Raw genomic sequence first — 27,553 nt, forward strand, 5'->3', positions numbered from 1 at the left:
AACCCTAGTCCCAGTCACTGCCTCAAAACTAGCCCCAGTCACGGCCTCAGCCCTAGCCCGGCTCACTGCCTCAAACTTAGCCCTGGCCATGGCCTCAACCCTAGCCCCAGTCACCGCCTCAACCCTAACCCCAGTCACTGCCTCAACCCTAGCCCGTGGCACTGCCTAAGCCACTGCAGCCGGCTTCCCTTCTATGATGAAGCTGGCTTTTCATTAATTCATTTCTTATTAGGATGTGTGTAACAGGATTAGTCTTCTTAGTATTTAGGAACCACTGTGTAGAGAGGCCCTCCCTTCCAACCAGTGTAGAAGTGAAGCTCCTTCCCACAGACAATGGTAGTGAAATTAGGCATGCTGTGGGTGGGGGTGTGGGTGGGGGGGTTTGTGGTTGTGTGTGTGTGTATGTGAACCTATGTATAGGAATACATACAGTACCAGTCAAACGTTTGGACACGCTTACCTATTCACTTGACTTGTATTGTATGTGTTTGTGTGTGTGTGTGTGTGTGTGTGTGTGTGCGAAAGCCAGATTGGATCTGCACTGCCAAACAAGCTCTCCTCTTTCCTTAAGGCTGTGGGAGGAGACAAGCTCTCCTCTTTCTTTTAGGTGTGTGGGAGGAGACAAGCTCTCCTCTTTCCTTTAGGGCTGTGGGAGGAGACGAGCTTCCTCTTTGGGCTGTGTCTAATCCCACTAGCAAGTCTGGGTAACTAGGTCTCTGAGCTAGCCACGGACGGTGCGTATCATTTCAGAATACAGTAAGTCCTTTTCCATCTCTGGCTGATTAGCCGCTAATTCAACTAAGTGGCCTACCTAGTAATCAAACTGGTTACTTTGCTCCTTGGGGTTTAAGGCCGGGTGTTTCTGTAAAAGCACTTTGTGACAGCTGCTGTTGTAAAAAGGGCTTTATAAATAAATTTGATTGATTGATTGACAACTGTTATCGATGCTGCGCCCGACCCAAACGGTAATGTAACGTTACCTATTTTCGGCTGGCTGATCTGCACTTCTCTGGATTATGCTCATTCTTAGATATTGGCCTGCTCTAAGAAGGCCTACTTAAGATGACCATTGTATGGTCCAGTGAGACGCTCAGGGTCACAGCAGTGAAGTTGGCCAATCCTCCAGGGCTACATGTCCATGTTAGTCAGAGCCTAGTGGTTGGATCATAACTCACTCCTCCATCGGCCTCTCTGTCTGCCTGTCTGATTGTCCAGAATGGGTGTTACGTGTGTGTCTGTGTGTGTGTGTGTGTGTGTCTGTGTGTGTGTGTGTGTGTGTGTCTGTGTGTGTGTGTGTGTGTGTGTGTGTGGGAGCCTTGGCTGAGCCCGACCTGACTGCAGCCGAGCAACGCCACTCTGCGGCCCACTTCCCCGCCCGACCATGATCTGGCTCTGTGGGCGGCTGGACGGGCCTTGGCAGGCGGCTGTGGCTGGGCCCTCTGCGGTTTGGATGTCAGCCCATCGGAGGTGTCACATCCTGCCGAGGCTAGGCTAATGAGACCCAGGCTGGTTAGCGCTGCAGCTTACCTGCTCCCTGCCTCCTGGAGCCTGGCGCTGGGGGAGCAGCTGCCTGTTAATAGGCACGCCAGCGCTTTGGCTCCTGGAGCACGGAGCTAACCGCCTGTGTTTCCGTCCACGGGTCCGTCCAGTGTAACGTGGGGATGGGCCGGTCTAAGTTTGTTCTCCTCTGTGTTTGGTCACAAACGCAGGTGACACAGTGTTGTGTTTCATTGCTTGGCGGTGTAGAACAAGACCTCGTAGGTTGTTATTGGGGGAACAATAGTATTTCGGTGCACCTGAACGTCGCTGGGCTTTTCTCCTGGTGTTTGACTGTTCCTGTTCGTGTGTCTGACACGACCCTGCAGCTCTTGGCTGTTTTGTAGCCAGCCATCCCCTGTAGTTCACCAGAGAGGGACCTCCTCTTTCCTCCTAGTAGTGGTCACTGATCTGCCCTCAGCTCCAGGTACATGAAAGACCTCTCTCCTACTTTGTGTGTTTCTCTTAGCGTTGCTGTAAAGCTGTACCTCGGAGCAGGGGCAGCTTTTATCCATTGACGTCTTTCTCCCTCCTCCCTGTCTCCTCCCTTCCCTCCTCCCTCCCACCCCGCCTCATTTTCGGCGAACTCCGAACTCTACTCCTCGTTGCTGTGGCGAGGGAGGCAGCAAGCCTCTTTGGAATGGGAGCCTGCACATTCCTGCACACACGCAGACACACACACACACACACACACACACACACACACACCCAGTGCCCTGGCAGCTCTGTGGGTCATTGTATTTGGCACGTGGCCCCGGGTGGGTGGGTCGGAGGGGGTGGGTGTCCCACCACCCTGCATACCCCTACCACCCCCTCTCTGACTCCACTAGGCCTTGGCAGACAGCTCCTGCTGAGTAAGGAACCCTCTCCCCTGGGTTCTCTGTCTGCCTGGAACCAAGCTAAATTGATAGGCAGCTCTTGCGGCTGCAACAGCCTTGCCCCTCATTTTCGATTCTAGAGGGCTGTGGGGGAACAGGGAAAAGATGAAACAATCACTTTCATTAACCGCCACGCCTCCAACCCCATGCGGCGCAGGACTTCAGACCCCCCCCCCCACATCCCCCCTTCAGCAAATTCCATTTTTCCTCCCTCCTCCATGAGTCAATTATTTTTACGAAATACCAGACGTTTAATCTAGTTGTGGGATCAGCCTTTCCCCCCTCATTTCACACAGTGGCCCTCCCTACACTTGCTCCCCTCTCCTGTCCGGGGCGATATGTCTGAACAGACACCAACTTTGTTTAAGGTGGAGCTCACCGCCGTTTGTTACCCCACAGCATAAAGGGGGTTTCACAACCGACATTCACATCCACATTCCTGAGCACAGTGGTGTAAGATCGTCTTCCATGTGTGGTTTCAGGCTGAGTAGCGCAGCGCCACCGGTATCTGGGTGCAGATACAAGAAGAGGCTATGAGCTGAGATTTGACAGAAGAATCCATGGCAGAAGGGTGGCTTATTTTTAACTGCGTGTGTGGAAAGGTTTTCTCTGCTGGTAGGGACTGAAAATCCCTGAAAGGATAGTAAAACAAGGAAAAGTTGAGTTCCTGCGCTCATTTTATCGGCACCATTGTGGAAAATAGTTTTGGCTATTTTTGGCATAGGGATTGGGATTAAAGTTACAGTTGGGCTTAGTGGTTTGCGGTCAGGAGTTGGGGTTAGGTTTTGGGTTAATTGTAGGTTCAGGTTTTTGGGGTTTGGGTTAAGGGTAAGAGATTAGATGTAGGGTTAGGGTTAATGGATAATAGCTTATTAAATGGGAATACTGTCCCCACAAGGATAGGAAAGTGACAAATGCGTGTCTCCTATGTGTCTAGTGTGTGTGTGCGTACGTGCGCGTGTGTGTGTAATGGCTGGGTGCTGTTCTGAAGCCCTACTGGCTGTTGTTGTTGCTGGAGTGGCCAGTGTTTGTCTAACAGCCTGCCAGGTACTAGTCAGGTCTGTAATCACGCTCTGAGGTAAAAAAGAAAGAACCTGTTAATAAGAGTGTGGTAGAGGGAAGCCAGCCAGACCAGAGCCCAGCCAAGAGACTTCCTTTCGCCTGTTCCTCCCATTCATTCACGTTGGGCTTATTTGAAGAAGAAGAAAACTCACAAATTTTCACAAGGAAGGGAAATACATTTATTTCAGTAGTCTTGAAAAACCAACCCTAGGCAACAGGCTGACTACGATCTGATTTCAATGACGGCCTCTTGGCAACTTTGATAAGCGAGGAGAAATAAAATCTGGGGTGGGTCCTGTAAAAACATACAACGTTCTGAAAAAATCACAAGGCAGACCAAAACCAAAGTTTGCAGGCTAAACCTTTGCAGTGGTTTTATGCTACTCATTAAAAAGACAACCTCAGTGATCTCGCTCTTGCTGGCTACCGTTTCATATAATTGAAGTGGATAAGTTGTTGAGGTAGATGCGAAGAAAGCCCATGAAACTAGAACCACTGTTGTCTTGGTTCCTTGGTTGCGGAGAATACCTTGAAATACCTTTTATCTACCTGGGGACCTGTGTTGCTGTATATCGCCAAGTGAACTTACCCAAGGACGGGCAGTGATGTGTGCCAAGTCAGGCGGGTCCAGCTGGCACTTGCTCGTGCTTTTGTTTTAACACGCTCAGTATTCAGTCCACACATTGTTGTTAGCATTCACTGTCTTTTTGTGATGGCAACGACCTTGACGTGATCAGAGGGAGGGACAGGGACGAAGGGAGCCCAGCTACCCTGTCCTGTGGCCTAACTAAACCATACGGATGACATGAGCCACAAGGTTTAGTGGCACCTCAGGGAATGTGTTGCCACTGTCTAGTTCAGGTTCATTGACAGCCCTAAACCTTTTTAAAGTTACGATAAAAAAAGGGAAACGAGCTTAACCTTTCATTGACCTTGAAGTCCTCAGGCTTTGTGATATGTCTTCCGTTGGGGTCTGTGTGACACTGTGATTGTGGCTGCAAAAACATCTCCAACCACTGCAGTGTGATTGCCATGGGTCTTTAAGCACGGAAGGTTATTAGGCTACATGCTAAAGAGACAGAATGTCAGGAGTAAAGTTTCTCTGTTTCATTATTCAGTGGAGAGGAGGTGGGTTCAACCCAAATCAGAGGAGTTGATTGGCTGGCTGTCTCTCTGTGGTGACCTCTGATAGGTGAGGCTCTTTAACCAGTCTGGAGTGATGCTTTATGAATATTCACCACAGCATCCCCTGTGACCAAAGCAGTGTTTAAATCTACATAATTTGTCTTTAAGTGCCTTTCAGATGGCCTTTTCTTTGCTGTCACTCTCTGGAAAAGGAGTCATACTTTATAATCAAGCGCTCTTTGTGAGCGCAAGCTACGGTTAGTCCAAAAAGCTACGCAAACGTTCCTGCTGGTCGATGGCAAAGGCCATTTTTAGAGCACTTGTTTCAATGTCCATTCCCTTCAAGTAGAGCTTAAATGAGATACATCGGAGCATGTGAGGGATGATGTGAAAAGAATAGGAATGGTGTTTAGTAATTGTTGTACCGCAGTGCGTGTTTTAATTAGTCCAATTATAAAAGGCACTTGTAAGAGTTCCAGCTTATCTAATGATAGTTAGCATTTCAGTCTCAATGCGCCTCCCTCTTGGGCACTACTGCAACACCCATACGGATTTTAACACTGGCCATGTTAGTTTCTACTGCCAAGAAAAGTCTGTATATCCAGGATTTAAATAATTTTCTGTTTAGCCTCCAGTTGTCTTTTATGCCTATCGGTACTTGCATTGCAGTTGTAAAGCCCTTCAACAAACCCGTAGCCTCGTTTCGCATTTATAAGTTCACGGAAGAGACACGTCGATGATGTTTTAGAATGGACATTTTTACAACATGGCAGATTGTTGTTGTTCCATATGTTGAATAGGTTTACAAATATACCCGGGGAACCACTCATTTAAAAAAATTGGGAAATGGAGAATAAGTAAAAGATACAAGACTGTACATTTCAGGGTTAATGGTCAAACAAATGCATCATACCCTACAGCATTCCATACAGCACTGCAGTCACATAATCTGTCAATGAACAGCTGATAGCGCTCGACAGCTTCGCTGTCATCCAATCACAAAGCAGGTACAAGTGAAGTGATCCTTTATTGGATACACGGTTGCTCAGATGACTGGTGTCTGCTCCGATGTGACCACTTAGGAATAAAGAACTAGAAACAACCACAAAGAAATTGCCTGAATTTGCAGCGGTGACTTCAGTGTGGATAACAATCGACTCCCAAATTCAGAAGTATGGGGTGCAGAGCGCTGCGTTAAGATTAAAAACAAAAAACAATTACAGTTAGGTAACACTCCAGTGTGGTTGAGGTTAGAAAACTAAAATATTGCGCATGTCTCTTAAAGTCGCAAGCATTGGGGTCAGTTGTGTTGATGCCCCCCATCTTGGCCATTAATCCCTAGCAAACCTTGACTTCACTGAAAGCTACACGTCTCCTATGGCAATACTAAACATAGCATAGTGTGGTGTGGTCATGGAAGGAATTAGCGCATTATCCGCATGCAAAAGGTGATTTTAGAGTTTTCACTCGTCTTTGAAAAGGCCGAAACCTCAGTAACCGATAGGCACAACATGAACATACATATTCTTTGCCAGTCAATCTAAATTGCACAGTAACATTACAACTGGTATAACACAACAATGTTGAGTATCCTCTCCCGGACAGCCCTGTTTATTCCCTATGGGCACTGAATGCAAACCACCCCGACTCCCCGATCTGCCACCCCGATGACATGTCCCCTGTCCGTCCTTGAATGGAGCACCACGGAAAGCCTTTATTTACCCGGGGACAGCAAACAATGGCAAGAGGGAAAGAGAAAGAGAGTCAGGCGAAGCTAGGCAACACACCACCCTGACATTTGTATCACGGTTCTGTCTGTAACGTTCTTTATCCAATGTCTGCTTAAAAGTTTCAACAGGACTTTGGCTAGACGGACACAAAGGTGTGGCCTTGTTTCTACGAATGACCGTCCCTGTCTGTGTGTGTGTGTGTGTGTTGAATCTGGTACTTTAGAGCGCTGGTCTGGCCGGTGGGTCCATTGAGCATGCTGGCTTTATGTGTCCCTAAGAGGAGCTGTCACCGGCGAGCTGCTCTTTTCAGAGTGTCAGGGCCATGTGAATGAATGGCTGTCTAGCGATAGGGCCTTTTCTTTTGTAAACAGAGCAGAGCCAAAGTGCATTGTGCCGTATTGTTTACTGAGCCCTGCCTTTTATTCTGCCTGCGTGCGCGCGTGTGAACGCTTGACATTATTTGGTGCGGCCCTGAATGCGCTGGTGTCAGTTTTATCGCATCCCCCTAGGTTATTCGGTTCACTTGGTTTTTGCGATCTGGAATCAACTGCAACCACGCATCCGCGCTTCTAATCTTCATAATTTGAATGCCACATGCAGAGGTTCTCTTCGGGAGAGATGTCTCGCTAAATAAAACCAGTGGCAAATGTCGGTGTGGAGTGAATGAGGAATTGCTTTTGGGCTGCCTAAACGGTTAGCTTGCCGCAGTCGTACTGTGTCTCCCAAATTGCATTGCCTTAATGACCGGCAGACGTGTAATGTAGCGAGGGACTTACTGTCTTGCTTTTGCAGTAGCCTCTTCCAGTCCTAAGCCTCCCCCCACCCACATCGCCCATTCAGAGCTCCTAGCCCAAGCCAGCATCGAGAGAGCCTCTCGCACCGGCTCACAAAACAGCATCCAGTTACACTGCACTGCTAGGTAACCGGGGGCGATTGTGTTCCGAGCGCCATCAATGCCTTCCCCCCTCTCCCAACAACCCCCCCCCCCCCCCCCCATAGCCTCCCTATCTCATTTCTGTCCTCCACACGTCTCCCTCTCTCCCCTCCACCCTCTCTCTCTTCGCCGTGCGGCATCTCAGCGGCGGCGGTGTCCAGGGCCCGGCATCTAAGCTGACGCCTGCTAACTGCTGTTTAGGCTTTGTGGGCTACAATGGTAGGCCGGGCCCCTGCCTGGGGCCTAGACACACCACGGCAAGAACAAAGGGCCCCTGTGAATCCCGGGCCCAGTGGGCAGCCGGCGCAGGAGAAATAAAGCAGGTCACGGCGAGATTAAGACCGCGCCGCTGTGTGCACGCGGAGGGGAGCGAGGAGCGGGGAGCGAGGAACGGGGAGCGAGCACATCGCAGGGCTTTCTTCAGGGCGCATGCCAACTCACGAGGCGAAGGCAATCCTCTGAACGAAAGGGAGGGAAGGCTGGAGGAGGAAGGGGAGACGGGCTTAGAGAACGGGGGAAGACAATGGAGGAGTTTAGGAGTTGGAGGAGGGGAGGAGCGGTAATTAGAGATGCCGCCATTACGTTGCCTTTCGCTTGAGCTGATCTGAAGCCTGTCTTTACCGAACGCGTCACACCTTCAGGGACCCAGGCTGCACCATAATGCATGCCAGACAAAGCTTCACGTCATGCCCCATCAGGCCCTCTGGTTTGGTCCTGGTCCATATGCTAAGCCTGGCTTGATGAGCATTTTATGAAGTCGACCAGAAGCCCATTTGCAGATTGGTGATTGCTAGCTTGTTAATGGACCAATGGAGACGTCATCTCATCTCTTCTCAGCTGTATATTCGCTCATAAGCTGCCATGTCATTATGGCAAAGGCTTTCGTTTGTGGGGTGGGAGAGGAAGATGAGGTTTGAGGCCCAACAAGCTCATAGTATATTCAGACTTTATAAGCTTCTTATAAGCTTTTTTGAATTTTTTTCTTGAAGTAGCTTTGGTTTTTGTTTGTTTCCTTTCTGAGAATGAAGTGGTAAATAAGTTACACTGAAAGTGGCAGTTAGATTTGCACTATGAATGTTTCGTTTTGTGCTCAATTGTCTGAGGAACAAACATTGACTTCAGAGCTCAGTTTCTGTCTTCAGCAACTTGCCATTCTTTGTAAATGTTCACATCGTTGACGGCAGCATTTTGTTTTTGTTCGTTTTATGAAATATAAGCCTCTTAATGTGCACTTATCTAGCGCCACAGACCGTGCTTCAAGAACAAACATGCCTCAAAAGAGGCATTGTGCCGCCCTCACTGCTCCTTGTCAATTGCAACAAGACGGCAGCAGATGGTTCCTTCCGTGCTCGCATATTAAACAGCAATTCTTGCATTTCAAGTGTACATATAACGAAAGACCGATGTACCTTAAAAGATGTCCAAATTGGCCATTAGATGGGAGCTTTAAGGGCCATTGCTGTAGAGACCGGAGCCAGTTGATATGTGCTTGGCTAGGCGTTGAGGGGCCTGATCTATCAGTAATTAGAGGATACATGCAGCTCTGTGACCTTTTGGAGCTGTCAGCTTCTCTTATGCACCCTGGCTGCCCCTCAGCTAGCCTCTAGCTCGCTAACCGCGGCTACTTCCTTTGACACACAAGGCCATGGCACAATGCGAGGCGCCCTGACAAAGCAGACAGGAGCTGTGAAACACCAGATCTCTATCTTTCGTTTAGCCTTGGGTAAGAGGTTCACTCAGACCCACTGTAGGGAGAAGGCTGAACAGTTTTTTTTCCACCAAGACCCTTCAAAGTGCTCTGTTTGGTATTGATTGAAATAATCCAGGTGTTTGTTTTGCCAAAAACCTAGCCTTGTGTATTTTTCCCCCCAAATTTGCTTCCACACGCAAGGAGCGTTCACTGTTCGTGCCACCTACAAAGTCTGAAATTGGTTTGGGGAAAGGGTTTGAATTGGTCTCAATATGCTTTCTCGGCACTGCTTTTAGTATGGCAGCACTGTGAAAAACCAAAATAACAATGAGAGTATATCCCCCTCCCGCTCTGTTGGCCTCATCATTGAAGAGCTAGCTCCTTTTATCTCAAGCAGGACATCTGTATGTGCTTACAGCCCATCCCAACGTGCTTCGATTCATCTTATCCTCGCACCCTGCTCTCTCCCCCTCGTTCATATTTATCTCACCCACTAAGGCTGCGGTTCTCCGGGCTTCATCTATGAACGATCATATCAGAATAAAGACGCTTCAGCCAGGTCTTGTTTGGATCAGGTGCTAAATTATTGTTTTGATCTACCCCGGTGCTACATCGCTAGCTATGGCTCTGATTTAAAATATCAGCCCCCCCGCCCAACCCAACAACTAGCCGACAAGCTCAATGCACATCACAAGTTAATGGGAAATTGGGTGATGCATCTTATCTTAGATTTCCATAGACGTCAGGGCCTGTGTTCGAGCGAGGCCCAGTGAAAGGGAGTTGATTAAACCTTTTTTCCCCCCCTCTATGCCACGCCATAGAATTCAAGCAAATCAGAAATCAATTGAATGTGATCATGACAAATGGGTCCCAGTGCCGGGGCCATGATGGCGCTGTTGGGAAATCACAAATGAATCAATCAGGCCTTTATCAGATCAGCGGGGCCCGGGGCCCTGTGTGACGCCCAATGCACCGGTGGTGTCCGCGCACACGCGCATGTCTGTTGGGGTTGGGTGGGCGGGGGACAAGGGTGGCTGTGTTAACCTCCTGGCTGCTGAAACAGATGGAAGATGGGCCGGGGTTGTTCGGGGTGGGGGATGGCGGGGTGGGGGGGGGGGGGGTCTGCTACAGAGGCGGTGCTGTGTTGGCCCAGCTCCCTGCCTCCCTGCTGTAAAGATCTCCAGCTTGGCATCCATGGCTGATTAGAAGTCAATGGTTTAAGGGCGGGGCGGGACCGCCATCCGATTGGCTTGTGGACCCACGTGGGCCAGCCGGGGGGGTGGCAGATGGCACAGGCCCAGCCATGGGTGGACGACGAAGGGAGGGAATTAGGGAGGGAGGAAATGAATGAAGGGGTGCTCTCTCTCACCGGTCCCAGTCTCCCGTCTTCCCCACTCGCTCACCTGCCATGGAAGGCCTGCAGTATAACCCATTCCTCACCACTGCATTCAATGAGAAGCCATGGCAGAAGCAAAGAGCTGGGCGGTGGGCCCATGAGTCAAAAAAATTTGTCTAAAAGTACAGTCCGCATTAGCGGCATCTCCCCTAGCCTATTAAACCACACCCCACCAAAGAAATCGTTTTTTACACAATGTCGGAGCGCCAGGCCGCCAACACAAATCACCACCCAACCATCGTCATTTGTGGAGTTCAGTTTAATCGGCTAGATCACCCCCCCCCCCCCCCCCCCCCCCCGGATTAATTACTACGACTTTTAGACATTGCAGCAGACGGATCAATGAGCTGGCCTCAGACGTCTCAATGTCTAACAGCCTTGCTCAGGTTAGCTCCTACTCAGACATCCCAGGCTCCGTTCTACCTTCACAGGCCAGGACCCAAGCGCTTGGCGCATTATGCTGGGAGGGATAAAGGGATGGGTGGGTGGGTGGGTGGGCAGAAGGGCAGATAGATGGCCCTAAAGTGCCGTTTAAATCATTTTGTGAATTCCAAACCACCTCCTTACCCCTAACAATCTGCTCATGAGGCCCTTTGACGTCACGTGCTGCTGACAAAATTGTTATAAAAAACTGTCACCATCTGGACAAACTTGTATCTTGAATGATGTAATTTGTAGCTGAGTGCTAATACAAGCATTACATTTAAATGAACCAATCCTAGGTACCGCTTTACAAGATTCATGTTAAAACTTCAAGTTACAACTTTAGATCAACTTGTTAAGCAAATAATGGGAGTAAAATACTATCAAATGCATATGTTTGTGAAATATACACTTCAAAATACTGTGGTGTCTTATGGGATTCCACTTTGCCCATGAATGCAGCATTTTTGCAGACTCGATGAAAAGGGCATCTGGATGCTCGAATTAGCCCTTACATCCCCTACTTCTTTAGAGATACCATCTTTATCTTTTTTTGTAGCTAAATCTTTTGTCATCATCATTTTGATGTCAACAAATTGATTTTGGAGGCAGTAAAAGATTAACTCGCTGGTTAATATTGAGGGAAATCTATAAAAGTTATGCTAACGTTAGCATTGCTAGCTATTCTTCACTGACTTTAAAGACAGCAATGCAATCTGTCAACCCACATTTGATAATATGATGACGACAACATAATTTTTTGCTAAATAATAACCTACTTTAGCAATGTAGTATATCCAAGCCCCTATATTATAATGAACATGAAACAGTAGTTTGCCCCCGTTTCAACATCTGGTCATCAATATGATTGCAGCGTCTATAGAATGTTAGCAACCATGGCAACAACGCGGGTGAGTGACGTAGGTAAAGTCCATAAATAGCCATATTGTTCATGTAGAATATACTGGATCCAACCAGGCTTCTACCCCCAGCACAGCTCTTCCCGAGGGGACAGGTGGCCATGTGGGTCTGCTCACGATCAAATCAGCTTTGTGTTGCTGGCATAGATCCCAGAATTGTGCATTCATTTTACCTTTGTTAGAAATTCATCTGTTTAGGGACATAACCCCGGCTGCCCCGCGTTTACTACAGTACAGGGGAAAAGCAACGCGAAACATATAGTAGGTTGTGATTCTTCTCATGTTGAACCCAGCCAGTGCTATGAGAAGGCTAGGCTAGGGGAATCCAGCGAGATATCGACACCCCTCAAGTTTGAGTTGTGGCCTAGAAAAGAGAGATTCATGCGTTTCTTGTGGACCTGACCCCTACAGCTGATTCAGAGCCGGCTTCTTGAAGGGAAGGGACTTAGTGTCTGGATCCTCTTACGGTAGTCGGGCACTGCGGTGAGTCGGACCGGCACCACACTCATTCATCTGTCCTGTCATCTCTGGCCCAGTATCCAACGCAGGCCTAACCTGTTTTTCTGCTGCCCGCATCTTTCTCCTTGCTCGTTTGGTCGGGCCAGCATGAGCTTTAATACGTCCCGTAGATTTAAGCACAGCATTTTGTACGGCCGCAAGCTTGTGTGTCTGAAAAACATATACTGTGCACGGCGTTTGGTGTGGCCACAAGCTTGTGTATGTTAACTTAACCAGGCGTGCATCTGTCACTCTGTCCCACTTCCTCCTCCTCCTCCTTGGAGATCAGCTGTCCTGTCCTCCACCGTGCCTGTTGGCTATGGCAACCTGCTGGGACGCTTCCTGGAGACAATTGAGAGTTACAGAGTGGAAGTCTGACCTATATTAGCCGTGGCTGTGTTGTGTTGATTACCCCCTCCCTCTTTCCTTTCCTCCCTCCCTCTTTCCTTCCCTCCCTCCCTCCCTCTTTCCTTCCCTCCCTCCCTCTTTCCTTCCCTCCCTCCCTCCCTTTCTTTCCTTCCCTACCTCCCTCCCTCCCTCCCTCTTTTCCTCCCTCCCTCTTTCCTTCCCTCCCTCCCTCTTTCCTTCCCTCCCTCCCTGACTGACGTAGCAGTGTCTTGCATTGTGACTAAAGTGACACCACCACTCCATCTGCTGACAAAACCCAGACCCTCCTCTTCAGGACACAACACACACACAGACACACACACACACACTCACTCACTCTAGAAGAGTGTCACTGTTCACAGGGTCTGGGCCAGGTACGGAAATAACACACACAGACTTGGTGTGGAGGGCTTGAAGGGAAGGTTCAGAGGAGAGGGAGCTTGCATTGCTCTAAGCGTCTAGAGAACGACAGAAAAGAAAAGAGCAGCGGAAAGGGACAGCAGGATCACATTCAGAGACGAAGCCGGCCAACAAAAGACGGGCCAAAGGGGTGGGGTTTGGCGAGGGGGCAACGGGAGCCCCTGACTGAAAGGCGAGTAGGGCACTTCACGTCCATCAGCGGCAGATGCCTCGTTCTTCACTGGAGGAGGCACTGTGAAGGAGACGATGAGCCTCCCTAACTGGGCTGCCAGGCCCCTCCACAGCCCCGGCATCAGGTCGTGGCACTGCCGCAACTGTCAATTTCAGACCCACACCACACTGCAGACCCGAGACGGGGCCTCTCAGATACCCTCACCCCCAGAACTAGCCCCGTGGTGCAGTCTGCAGCCCCTTCTACTGACTGCAAAAAGAGTGGCCCCCTGGGTCTGCCTAAAACTAGCTTTAGAAGACCTGCACGGTTTCTAGTGTGGTGGGACGACCTATAGTTGTCATGGGCCTCCTTTGTTTCTACATGCATGTTGATGAGAATTGGAAACCTCATGCACCATCATCTCTTCTGGTGCTAGTGCCAAACACAATCCCACCCTTTAGCGGTGTTATACGTACTTGTTTCGATTCATAAGGTCACTTTTGTTCGGTAAACAAAACCTTTCAGAGACGCAGTTCTTTCCTCCTGTCTGCTCTCTAGGGACTCGGGGGGGGGGGGGGGGGGGGGTTCAGTTCCCCCTGAGATCTGCTCTGTCACAGCTGAATACCAGCCGGCTTTGACAGCAGTACATGGTTGGGTTCTCACCAAGCAGTGGGCCTCCATGTACAGCTCTTCTATGTGCGTGGAGGTTAGTGTTAGTGGATGAATGCTATCTAAATTAAGCTAGTGTGTGCTAGTTTAGTGTGTGCTGCTCCTGGTCTGGGGTTCATGTTGCAGCAATACCCCCCCACTCTGACTGAAATACTTTGTCACCTCTGCTCGTTCCCTTGCATCATTGCGCATTGATCCCTTCCGGTTTCATCAAGCTGATGATGAGGAGCGGTGACTGAGTTGACATGAGGAGAGCGAAGTTTTGTTAGGAAACACAGAAGACTATGGTTACTAACAGAGATTACTATTGTTACAAAGGCATGGAGTCTATCGATTATAAGAAAGACACAGATGACTATGATTAGTGACAGAGATGACTATTGATAGTAACAGACATTAGTAATGTTACTGACTGATATGATTATTGTTAGCAACACGGGTGACTGTTTATTGTTGTGAGTTACAGAGTTTGCTATTTTTAGGGAGAGGGAAACTATTGCTAGTAACCCAATTGGCTGTTGTCAAAAGCATATTTGACTATTGTCTGTGAGATTGTCTCTTGTTAGTGACAGAGCTGATCATTGTTATTAACAGAGATTACTTGAGTTAGTAAAAGTGATGATAATTGTTAGTAACACATATGACTATTGGCAGTTACAAAGATGACTGTTAACATCACATATTAATATTATAACATATATGATTGTTGTTAGTAACAGATGACTATTGCTAGCAACACATGTGATTATTGTTTGCAAAATATTTGACAATTGTTAGCAACACAGATGACTATTGTTAGCATGACCAGTGACTATTGTTAGTAACAGAGAAGATTGTCAGTTACACAGATTACTAACGGTTACTTGTTGGTCTAGTGAGTTGTTTCATTAGGACTGCTACATTTTTTAAATGGTTGCTTATATTATTAGGTAGAATGGATACAGTTCCGGTATGATAGCTGTGAAAAACATCTTTAGTCTTACTTAATAGACCTGACCATTCATTATTCCGGTCTACTCGTCGGCTGAAAGAACACAGATTATCAAACAGAACAATCTATCCCACTTCTTACTAGTTCACTAGCTTGTTACCTTGATTCTGTCACTTTGATATACAGCCCTGGTCATACTGGCTTGCAAGTAGACCAAGAGCATCCGCTACAGTACAGCATTTGATAGCAGAAGCGTCAATGAAAGATGGATGCAGTAAACACAAAAGTCCGCCATTTTCTCAACCACGAGGTTTCCCTGCATCTTTGTCTTTCACCAAATTCACTTTGAACTCTGCATTGTGCTGCAAGTCATTTGCAACACATAGGGGTAGCCCCTCTCCTTTTCTCTCCCTTTATCAAAATGAAAACAGACATCACCATAAACTCCCCTTAATCAGATGGGCCTGTGGTTTTGGCTCTGCCTGAAAGGGTTTGGCAGTAAATTGGACGTCAGACCCCCCCCCCACCAAAAAAAAAAAAAAGAACTTGTGGGGGGGGGGGGGGGGGGGCTAGTTTCTCAGAAGAACTCATCTGGAAAAGCCTTTTGTGGGATTTGGCAAGAGCAGTGCAGGCTTTACTCATGCTTATTAGGCACCTCTGTCTCCCTCTAACCCTGGGCTTAATTGTGTGCGTGCTTGTGCGTGCGTGAGGCATTCCAGGTCTGTTACAGTTCACTGGCTGTGGTAGCCGTGATCTACTGCAGCCAGACTGACAGGACCCCATTTGCTTTTAATTAGCTTAGCTTCAGTTAGCTGAGCTCGCTAAGTCGTCGGTTTCAAGTTGGGTTTTGAGTATACCCCTCTATGGTGCGTGTACCCTCTGTCCTGTGTGCCGTGAAGAGCCAGGGCAGAGGTGCTACAACGACTCACCAACATCCATTCTCCTACCGTGGATCTCCTGGCAGCCTGCCACTGGTCATGGAGCCCGAGAGCGTAGAAATGCAGCGAGTAGAATGTGTTTTACGGTCAGAGAACAGTTCCCTGAACCCTCTGCTCTGTCCGTTTCTCCCTTTCTGTCGGTCTATCCCTCTTTGTCTCTCTCTCCCTTTATGTCTCTCTCTCCTCTGTGTCTCTCTCCCTTTATGTCTCTCTCTCCGGTGTCTCTCTCCCTTTCTGTGTGTCTCCCTCCTTTTCTGTCTCTCCCTCTGTGACTGGGTGTAAGGTATGCATTTCTGTGAAAGCCTGGTCTGGTTGCTAGGCTATGTGTTGGTGTGATACTGTAATATAGTAATCCAGCTCTGTTCTCAGGGCCCCCTCGCTGGGCCTCTCTCCATCATTAATAATTTACCAGTCAAAGTGAGCTGCCAGACTTTCTATCGGACACACACTTCCCTTTCCCATCCCTCGCGCTTCATGCACTCCCGCCCGCTCCCCCCCCGTCCGACTGACATCAAAACGCAAATATGCCCAAACCTAGCAGGCAGACAGGCCGAAGCGAGTGCTTCCTGTGAAGAAGCTGTTTAATGTGGCCCAGCCATGTTTAACTAGTGTCAGCTTTCTACTTCCAACATCTTATCTCCTTCCTTTGTTTTACATATCTTATCAGCTAACTGAACTGCAAACGCAAGGTCTTTAGGAGCTCTGTTATGAACTGTAACCCTCCCTCTAGGGTATTATTAATGGTAAAACCATTGTGTTACGTGGCTTGAGCTTCCAACTTCCCTTGAACTAATTGTGATGTGGCTAGTCTCTCCTTGGTTAAATGTACAACCAAAGAAGACGCGAAGTCAAAGCGGTCATGTTACTGTTGATCCACTGACACATGGCCTCTCTATGTCCTGCAGGGTTCCACCTCAGCGGCACGGTTACAGAACCCGCCTCGCAGTCAGAGCCCGAGGTCACCCACAAAGTGGCGATCAGCTTTGACCGCTGCAAGATCACATCTGTGACCTGTGGTTGCGGCAACCGCGACATCTTCTACTGCGCCCACGTGGTGGCGCTGTCCCTGTACCGCATCAGGAAACCGGAGCAGGTGAAGCTGAGGCTGCCCATCTCAGAGACCCTGTTCCAGATGAACAGAGACCAGCTGCAGAAGCTGGTGCAGTACCTCATCACCGCCCACCACACCGAGGTGCTGCCGACGGCCCAGAAACTGGCAGATGAGATCCTCTCGTCCAACTCCGAGATCAACCAGGTTCATGGTAAGACGCATTTGGGAGAACTATAAATCATTCCATCAGCCTGGTTTTCTAACACACATTTCCTGCTTTAGAAGCCTTTCAAAGGGCCTTTCAAACTAGCAACAGATAAAGGCTAGACGTTTTGAAAATGTGTATAACATTATACGAAACAGAATTATCAAATGTGAATGAAATGACATTTGATCCGGACCAGTGCATAAAAATAAATGAGTAGGGAAATTGACGTCATGTTGTAAAAGCATACAGTTTTAAATCATACTCTGAAGGTTAAAGGGAGCCTCAGCTATAACGTTTTCATTCCGACCTTTGAAACAAGGGAAAGGCTGATGCCAGAGGATCTGAGGGACCGACCAGGCACATATCTTAAAAGCATATCAGACATGTATTCAGGTACAAGGCCATGTAGTAAAAAATAATCAATAAAGCAATTTTAAAATAAATTGTTCAACTGACAGACAACCTATGTAGGGACTTTAAAATGGGTGTTGCTCTATGATCTTAATTGGCACACAAGCTGCTGCATTCTCAAGTTATTGTAATTGGCCATTTTTATTTGATCTTTTTTACATACTACTTGAATTACTATGTTTACTCAGTGAATTAACCAGGTCCTAAATCATACACAAAACACCATGACATCTGATTTGGGACCAAACATTAACGGACAGAAATCAACTATCTACCTAATGTACACTTCAACATGGAAGTAAAGCAACGACAATCAGACACAAGATGGCCACATATGGTGCTTTACTCAGAGGCACTGCTGCTCCCTTAAGCTACTTAGTTTCCATCCCAATCTTCCTCTGGCGAGCAAAGGTTTGCCCCAATCTGGCAGAACCTTGATTGTGCTACCAAAGCATCAGTGAGGACTCAGAGGCCTCAGCCAATCCCCTTTGATGCCTGAGTCTTTCAGCTTGCTGGTCCTTTGCATTTCAGATAGTCGGAAAGAAGTCAGTCTTAGTCCAAGCCAGAGGCCAATGTTCTGGCTTCTCTAGCTGTCTTTCTTAAAGCTCTAGCCAACGTTCTAACTCCTCTAACCAAAGTTCTAGCTGCTGTACCCAACATTCCTGTTGCCGTCGTCACTGCTCTAGCCAGAATTCTAGCTGCGGTCTCACGACTCTTGCCACCGTTTTAGGGGCTCTCCGTAGCTTTGCATAAAAAAAACGGTAATCCCCCGGTCTGGAAAATAGAGGAACTCTGTAGCCTGCTATCTCTCCACAGCACTTTCTAAATATTTACCCAAACCAGCCTTAACAAGGAAGTCCATCTCCCAGTCTCAGTGTTTGCTATGGGGAGTCTGAGGGTTGCAGCAGGAGCCCCTTTGACAATGCAGGAGTTGTGGCTTTGATTGTGGAATGTTAACGTTTGGATGCAACAGTGACTTGGCAGGACTTCAGTTGGTTCCACCGGGCAGATCAAACAAGTGTCGGGTCAACCAGGAAGCCTACGTTTACCTAAATATACCCAGAGGTCATACACTTTTTCAGTTTTTGAGGTGTTTTCCATCATTAAAAAAAAAACATTGCGCAAAACAAACTCTTACTTTGATGTCTTACAAGGTCAAAGGTGACGAGGCCCGCTGATAGTTTGGACGTTTCAGAGCCTAACTTTTGGTAATGGTCATTTGTGTATGGTCATGTTTGTTTATTATGCGTTTCCTTAGTCCCTGGTCTGAAATTGTCTGCTTCTGTTTGTGTTCTCAGGGGCCCCGGACCCTACGGCAGGGGCCAGCATCGATGACGACAACTGTTGGCACCTGGACGAGGAGCAAGTCAGGGAGCAGGTCAAACAGTTCCTGTCCCAGGGAGGCTACTACGGGTCTGGGAAGCAACTCAACTCCATGTTCGCCAAGGTATCTTTCAGTCTCCTCTTGCACAAGCCGTGCCAAACACACTCCTGACCGACGGTAAGAAAATGGCCCACGACGAAACCCAGATGACTCACTGTTGTGGAATGTTTTCTGTAGGTGCGGGAGATGCTTCGGATGCGTGACTCCAACGGCGCCAGGATGTTGACCCTGATCACAGAACAGTTCATGGCCGACCCTCGCCTCTCTCTCTGGAGGCAACAGGGAACAGGCATGACGGACAAGTGCCGGCAGCTATGGGACGAACTAGGTGAGTCCCTCTCATCTCCCTAAATGTTTAGCGCAGAGCTCCAATTCACCCATAACACCATTATATGATTAGCTGTAGCTAACCAGCTAATAGTGCCGAGGTTATGCATTGTAATGTATTCATGGCTTAAGTTTAACAGAGGGACCATCAAATTGCACCCTGTTAGTGATCTGTGAAACCAAATGCACCGAGGGGTCATTTGCACTCGGCTAGTTGGTCAGCTAGCAGGTGGTAAAGGTACAACTGAAAAACCCTTGCTGCTCAATGAGCAATTCGGAAAGGAATGTGGACTCGCCACCTCCACCAGCCAAGCTACATAAACGATTACCTAACTGGAAGGTCGGAATGATGCATGTGACTGCAGGCACTTATCACTCTCCGCACGGTGTGTGTGTGTGTGTGTGTGTGTGTGTGTGTGTGTGTGTGCCAGCCAGCCAGCCAGTCAGCCAGTCAGTGACTGTGCACAGTCCAGCACTGCACACATCAGGGCACTTGCCTCCATTGGGATTGCATGAAAAAGGGCCAGGATCAATGGGGTTTTCAACCTCCCTGGTATTGATCGGAGCATTTAAAGGGGTCGATGAGTCCACACTGCAGATCCCAAGGAGGTGCATTGTAGAGCAGGATCTGACATAGGTTTGCGGTTCCTCTCTGCTCCCCCTGCCCCCCCTCCCCAGGGGGGACACAACAACAGAACCCACGGCTGACTGGTGATGTTTAGTTACCGGGATGGGGGGGAGGGGCACCACAAACAGGACTTTCTGGTTGGCTAGCACAGCCAAAGGCTGTCAGCATGATCACCAAAGAGGCCAATCAAAGGTGTTGTTGTTGGAGGGTTTAAAGCAACGTTGCTGCACTCTAATCGGCTGTTAGCGCCAGTAGCTGTCAGCACGATCAGGAGTGAGCACCCTAACAGTTCTCCGAAACAACGTTTTAAAGCTAGCAGGGAGGAGGGGGGATTGTGGTCATTTGTTACCTGCTGATAGGAGAGTGAATAGACATGAACTAGTTTAGCCCCGCCATCTTCTTTTGGCTCTCCCGAGTACCTGTCAAATGCCCCAATGTACTCAGCAATTTGGTTTAAAATGTGTCCTCCCCTGGGCTGGCAATTACATCATAGTGTACTTCAGTGATTCAGAGGCTTTAACACAGTCCAACCCAGATAACAAAGCAGTGTTAGCTTTTAAGACCCAAACACAATATTAGCATAGGTTGACTCAATGCTAGATTAGAACAGCTTTCTGTTTTTTCTAGGTCCTTGATACCTCAGTCCTCCAAGCCCAAATAAACGTCAGAATAGGAGAACTAGCTAACTGCTCTCTCGTGCGTTGTGGAGCCTCCTTCCTCTGTTGGCCTGTTTTAAAGTAACTGCTCCATACACAAAGCGTCAATCATGAGCTTTTTTTATTGAGATATTGCACACAGTGATGAGATCCTTATGTCGCCACCCTAACAATGGTGATTGCTGTTGTTTAAACCGTCACAAATGCAATCGTATGGACCATCGACAACAGGGACCAATCAAAAACGATTTCATTTTCCTTTGTTGCCGGGTTCATTTCGACTGAATTCAACACTCCTTGGCCAAATGAAAAAAAAACTCCTCACAGGGTTATTTTTCACATTACCCGATTTTGGCTATGGCTCCGCCTCTTTCTCTCAGGTTATTCCACCCTTTGACCTAACCCTACCCCCCCAACCTTTGTCCTCCCGCAGGTGCCCTGTGGGTGTGCATCGTGTTGAACCCCCACTGTAAGAGCGAGGAGAAGAGCGGCTGGCTGAAGCAGCTGAAGAAGTGGGGCGACATGGACATCTGCCCCCTGGAGGACGGCAACTATGGCAGTGAGTTGCCCAACATTACCAACGCTCTACCACAGAGCAACCTGGCACAGGGTCAGTGACAGCTAAAACACACACTCACATACCCACACACAGGTACACGCGTGCACACACACGCAGGCAAGCACGCAGGAACGGATCTACAAAGGGCACTCCGTAGGGTTGGGTATCAAGAACCGGTTCCAAATTTCCAAGAACCGTGGATTGGAAAAGACACACGCATTTGGATTCTGCGTCGATTCCTAACGTTTGCATTTCAGTCCCGCATTTTACAGTTTATAAAAGTTGTACCTGATAGGTGGACGGCAGACCTAATGTCACGTAATTTCACAAAGTATGTCGACAAAGCAAGCACGTGGGAACTGAGAAAAGACACTTCTGTTTACATCTTGGACCATGGCTAGCCAGAGCAAATGCTCAAAAGTTTGACTTAGTTTCACACATTTGTTTAATGGCATTGCAGAATGTAAGACCTGCAGTAAAAATAGTTTGTGCAAGGGAGGAAGCACTTCCAATATGATGAAGCATTTACTTCAACACGGCGTGAATTTGAAGGAACGCACCGTGTTCAATGTGTTGCGGCCTCCCAGTTCTAACCACAATAATGTCCCAGATACATCTGACAACATCTCACGCTCAGGTAGACAAACACAGTAGGCCTGTCAATCTTCCTCTATAATTCTATTGGAATTTAATTTTGGAGTTATTCGAATATTAATCCTCAGATTTAGCACATCAACTTATTTTCATTTAGACATCAATAGCATCCACAGCGAGCTAGCCAACGTGGAGTGTGCTGACTGATGGCAAGCTAATTTAGCTAGCTATCTAACGGGAGCATACTATACCAACGTACATGGACCCCAAGCTAGCTAGTTTACTATAATATACATCATAATTATTATTATATTATGAACAACCTACCAACCGGTCTGTGGGTAAATTGTCATCTACCCAGCTTGCTTGTCATTTCTTTCTTTAAAACTAGAAAGCCTGCTCATCACAGTAACATTAACTTAGCTAGACAACGTCATACATCCCTCGGCTCCGTTCTCTCTTCATTCTCTAACTCGGAGCTGACATTGGCCTTTTATATTGAAGGTAAATGTCTGCAAATTATTCTAATATTTTTCTTGGATACAAGTTCAGAGAGCACCTCTACACCTCCGGGTTGAACCCCATTGACCCCCCCAAAGTATAGAAACTTTCACTTTAGCCATGATGGGGAAGATGAACAAGGAGAAAGCGGAAGATTTGTGGTGAAAGGGGTTACATCCGTCGGTTGAGACTCCTTCGTTTAGGTTATATTTTTCTATTATTTATTTAAATGTTTTTGTTGATCAATCCTTATAAGAAATAACATTTATTTATTTTATAAATGAAGGGAAAAAGAAACCTTCCTGAATCCTGTCACCATTGACAATTTACTGATTATAGCATAAATGTGCAAGGAATAAAAGTTAAACTTTTTCCTTCTTGAAATATGTTGTATTTCCTCTCTCCCAAAAATATTGGAATCCGAACCGGGAAGTACCGGATTCGATAAGCAGAATCGGAATCAGAATCAATTAAATTAAAATGATACCCAACCCTAGCACTAACACACACTCACACATACACACACTATAATTGACCCCATTTAGTCAACAGTATGACTGGTTTGTTCAGAAGCTGTTATCTCGCCAAAATGTTGTCTTTTGATACACTTGTCTGAGTTGAGTTTGTAATGGTTATTCATTGAGGAGGTTGTATGTCTGTCTCACTGTTTCTCTAGTGGCTCTTGAAGTTTAACATACCTTTATGTACTCAAAACCAAAAAGAGGCAAGTGCTTGACAAGTCATATGCATTTACATGCAAATTCGGGGTGTGGACATCCTGATTAGTGACCAGGAAGCAACTGTTTAGCCTGATAAAAGCAGATTAGACTTGCTTTTATGTAATGTGTAAAATACAGTTCAACAATCTACTACAGATATATGCTTGCCAGTATAACAGGCTTTAGCATCCTATTTCATGGATTCTTCTCATACTCTTGTGTGTAGGGAACATCGCACTGCTTTCAATATTAGGCTGAGGGATGTAATACCGCTTGTTCCAGATGATCCTAAAACCCCCAGAGAAGTGACAAGTTACCATTAGAGAAAATTCCCAGATTTACAGAAAAATAAACAGTTATAAAACACATCTGATGTTCTGAAAATGTATCACCCTGTTGGGCCAACCCTAGTACCAACAGATACGAGCCTGCACGCGCGCGATGTACACTTCCATTTGAGGCTAATAGTCAAACCTTCCCCAGATCATGGCTCGGACAGTGTGTTCGTTGCCTTTGGACTTGGTTGTATTCCGTATAAAAAATAGGACGGGAGCGAACGTCATTAGATGACTGAAATGTGTTTCTTGTGCACTGTGACCTAGCTTTCTCTACCCCCCCCCCCCCTCCCCCCAACCACAGACTCCCTGGCCCGGCCCAGACGGACGGTGTTCACCCGGGCCATGGAGGCGTGCGATCTCCACTGGCAGGACAGTCACCTGCAGAGGATCATCAGCAGCGACTACTACATGTCCCCGGCCTATCAGAGGGAGGGAGAGAGCCTGCTCTTCAACCCCCAGGGCCTGCCTCTCTGGCTAGGTGAGCGAATGGCACAGAGCACGCCCCTAAGCACACCCGTTGTTGGGGGGCCAGTGTTGAAACCATAGAAACCGGCACGCGCATACACCCGCCCCCGGGCTACAATAGTGGCTGATTTGTCCAATGTCTTGGCTCCGGGCCTGGCGCCTTCCTTCTCCGCACCACCACCACCGGTGTTTAATGTCATAAGCCCCATTTAATTCCACTTCCACTGAATCCCGGAGCCAGAGTAAGCAGCTTCTAAGACGAAGATTTGTCCAGATTCTGCAACTTAAGCCCGCGTATCAGTGTTTCATTCTGCTGAGTGGGCCGTTCCGTCAGACAGCCGGGCCGCGCTGAATCGTGCTGAGCTGCTGTCATTTGATTTGTGCCACAGATCACGTCCCGACGGCGTGCGCGCGGGTCGACGCCCTGCGGTCCCACGGTTACCCGCGCGAGGCGCTGCGGCTGGGCGTGGCCATCATCAACACCCTCCGGCTCCAGCAGCACCGCCAGCTGGACATCTACAAGCACCAGAAGAAAGGTAGCGCCCCCTGTCTGCGTGGAGAACCTAGAGCTTTACCCATACATGGAGTGTGATCCGTGGAGGGCGAACTCTGGGCCCCACATAACAGTGTGAATGCATTGATTTAACTATAGGATGTAAAGCATGTTGGTCTTGTTGAAGTCTGTCACTGAGGTCCTGAGACAATTTGGATAGGAAAACTCAAGGGTCTACATGACAGGTTTTTGTTCATATTTGTTATTATATAAGTTAGACACAACTTGAAGGAAATTCAGTTATATGCAGTTAAAATAGACAAGCGAGAAAAACGAGACCGACAAACCGACACATTATTCCACACAGCTGTCTGAACTGAACAAAAGGTCACATCCTATGTGACAGGTTGTGTAGTGTGTCTCTACTGGGTCTAACCGCCACGTTGTGTTCCTCTGTGGTGCCAGAACTGCTCCAGAGGGGGATGACCAGTACCACCAACCTGGAGGGCTGGGTGGGACACCCCCTGGACCCCATAGGATGCCTGTTCGGGACCCTCACTGAGACGTGCCGGGTGGAGGACGACAGCACCATGGACACCGGAGGTACTGACCCACTTCTCCATTTCGGTCACGCTGGTCAAAATGGGCTCATCCACCTACCGTAACGGGCTGACACATTGTTAAACAATACGTTCCTATATTGGGTGGCAAGGTGGCCTAGAGGTTTCATCTGACTGGTGTTCAGAAGATCCCTGGTTCTAATCCCACTACCACCAATGAAAAAGCTGTCATTCTGTCCCTGAGCAAGACAATTTACCCTTATTGCTCCTCTGTAACATTCCCCTCAGGTATTTGCTGTAAATAAGAATAGGTTCTTATTCAACCTGGTTAAATAACAGTCATAAACGGTTAAATATATATGATGTAAAATAGTTGGCCCATACATATATAATTTGCTGGAGGCAACCACTAGCAACCATTTGAAATTACTTTGAACCAAACTAGTTGACTTTTGTTTATATATTAATCAAGTCATCTTGATGTTTTTCAGTTCAGTTTAGTCGTTTTGAAGTACGTTTACACTCTATTCATTACTCTCTATCCATCCTGGCCCCTTGTGGATCCTAACATTCGACACCCCTCACTTAATCAAACGGACCCATATAATCCAGTCCTGCCCAGCCCCTTCACCCATAAAGGTCATTGAAGGCTGGCCCACACAGTGGTGGAAAATGTATTAAATCAATGACTGTTTGCATTGGTCCATACATCCTTTAGCCCAGCCAATAGGAGAGCGAGGATTTGGTATGCCTATTGTGACCGAACCTACAGGGAGGCATTGTGTGCTGGAACAATACTGGCCACTGGTACGGGGACTGGGTGAAAGGGAGAAAGAGAGGGAGAGTGTTAGAGAGTGTGTGTGTGTGTTAAAGAAAGGGGGAGAGAGCGTGTGTGTGTTGAGAGTGTGTGTGACTTATGGCTTATAGGGCCTTCATCACAGTCCTTTGTTTGGCTCTGGTGAGCAGCTGGAAACATCTGGCATGGGGGCAGGGCCTAACTTGAATTCTGACCAACCAGAGGCCAGCTGTCCACAGTCATCAGACCCAGTGACAGCAGCAGAACCTACCCAGATCAGCTGCTGCGGAGGGAGGAAAACATGCTTCCAGACGCTCTGGCATTCCAAAGGGTTAAATTCACCTTGGCATTGATCTCAGTCCACACATGCCAAAAAAAAACTTTTAGGCTCAAGGCTGACTTTGACTCGTATCAAAACAAAGACCCTAGTTAGCAATACCTACATACAAATACGTTCTATAGCATCTATACGAGCGTTGCCTGAAACACAGTTGGTCGACTGTGTATTTTGATAGGTATATCGTACATTGACAATTGAAATGGGTCAGGCGTACATGGTCAGACAGCGTTGTGGAAACAAAGCGTGTTATTGAAAAGACCAGCTCCTGGGTGTTCTGTGGAAGAGGAGATGTGTTTTGATCCAGCAGCATGATGAGAGAATCCCTGATCCCCCCCAACTGTAATAAACAGGATTGTCAAAGGGAGGGAGGGAGGGAGGGAGGGAGGGAGGGAGAGATAATTTGCCAGGGGGATTTAAGCATGAGCTGCTAGTGGGTTGGGTCTGAGTCCCTGTCAACAGATGTTAGTGTTTTTCTGGACCTCAGGGACACCTCTCTCTCTCTCTCTCTCTCTCTCTCTCTCTCTCTGGCTAGGTGGCCATTTTGGATTAGCGCTAGCAACTAGCAAGTTCTTTACGTCCTGCTAGCTCGATAGTCATTGCGAATGGGAATTGGTTCCCATTAACCAAATAGTCTGACTAAAGGTTTAATACAGTAAAGGGAGGTTTAATTTCCATGGCCATCCGTGTAAATGGAAAACTGCCCCTCTCTCTTTATTAGACTCTGGAGACCCCAAGCCTCCCGTCTATCACCACGTGCCCGTCTGGGGTTGCCCGGACGGAGGGGAGTCCTACCTGGCGCTCGCCCTGGAGGTGGCACTGATGGGCATGGGGCAGCAGCGGGTGATGCCCGAGGGGCTGTACGCCCAGGACAAGGTGTGTCGCAACGAGGAGCAGATTGTGACCAAGCTGCAGGAGATGGAGCTGGATGACCTCCTGGTCCAGACACTGAGGAAACAGGCCATCCTCCTCTTGGAAGGTATGAAGTCCCCTTTGTATTAATGTCCTCCTCCCATCCTCTCCTCTGTTTCCTTCAACCTCCCTCCTCCTTTGTCCCACTTCCTCGCTCTCCTCTTCTGTTCCGCCCTCTCCCTCCCCCTGGCCTGCATTGTGCCTCACCCTATCCTCTCTCCCTCCTCTCCCTCTAAATCTTGTCACCTTATCTATGTAGCCTGCTTCCTGTCCCTGCTGTTTCCCCCACCTGGCTCTCCTTCCACTGATCCTGCCTCGCAACACCAGCTGAAAATGGATCTCAGCCCCCAGCCGCACAGCGTCTAACCCTCTTCCTTCCCCTTCTCACTTCTCCTTCCCCACGCTGGCTGTGCTATTGCCCACCCCCGTCTGGGGCTTTGGGGAGCGTTAGCTGTGTAACCCTAGAGCAGACATCTGTCTCGCTGCTAGCGAGGAGAGATTTGGTTAATACCCAATGAGCAGAATGGGCATCCGTGTCTGCTCACCGTCGCCCCCATCAGGTTTGGAGAGGTAGCGCTCATAGTGTTGGTATTCAGTAGCTTGTGGCTTTGAGCCATGGCTTGCTCTTTACACTGGTAGTGGTAATACCTGGGGCACTGAGGCGCGACGGGGTGTGTGGCTAGTATACTGTGGCTAAGGGCTGATCGTAGTTTCAATACAGAATGCCTGGAGCTGCAAACCCCTTATTGCTATTAAAAATCAGTAACCAGCGACATAATTACTGTACTATTTCAGCCAATTAGCATTCAGGGTTCATATTACCGTTTCCGAATTGGAATATTTAATATTTAGCAAAACAGAGAGGGACAATAACTTTCCTGTGTGTAGATGAATGATAATGAAAAATTCTCTCTTTCTCTCTCTCA

General features: G+C 48.0%; 1 protein-coding gene across 2 annotated transcripts in view; it reads left to right on the plus strand.

Annotated features, from left to right (window-relative positions):
- zswim5 (zinc finger, SWIM-type containing 5) overlaps positions 1-27,553 on the plus strand; it is a 45,420-nt gene that overhangs the window by 12,627 nt on the left and 5,240 nt on the right. Inside the window, exons 2-9 of one of the 2 annotated variants that reach the window (XM_020045510.2) lie at positions 16,594-16,950; positions 18,657-18,805; positions 18,920-19,070; positions 20,787-20,912; positions 23,366-23,542; positions 23,919-24,065; positions 24,488-24,625; positions 26,437-26,694. In XM_020045510.2, coding sequence (XP_019901069.1) covers positions 16,594-16,950; positions 18,657-18,805; positions 18,920-19,070; positions 20,787-20,912; positions 23,366-23,542; positions 23,919-24,065; positions 24,488-24,625; positions 26,437-26,694 — 1,503 coding nt within the window. Of the gene's footprint in view, positions 1-16,593; positions 16,951-18,656; positions 18,806-18,919; positions 19,071-20,786; positions 20,964-23,365; positions 23,543-23,918; positions 24,066-24,487; positions 24,626-26,436; positions 26,695-27,553 lie in introns of both variants that reach the window. The other variant, XM_010891362.3, reaches the window with a different exon arrangement.

The sequence above is a fragment of the Esox lucius genome, chromosome 3 (assembly GCF_011004845.1).
Source record: "Esox lucius isolate fEsoLuc1 chromosome 3, fEsoLuc1.pri, whole genome shotgun sequence".
Lineage (NCBI taxonomy): Eukaryota > Metazoa > Chordata > Actinopteri > Esociformes > Esocidae > Esox > Esox lucius.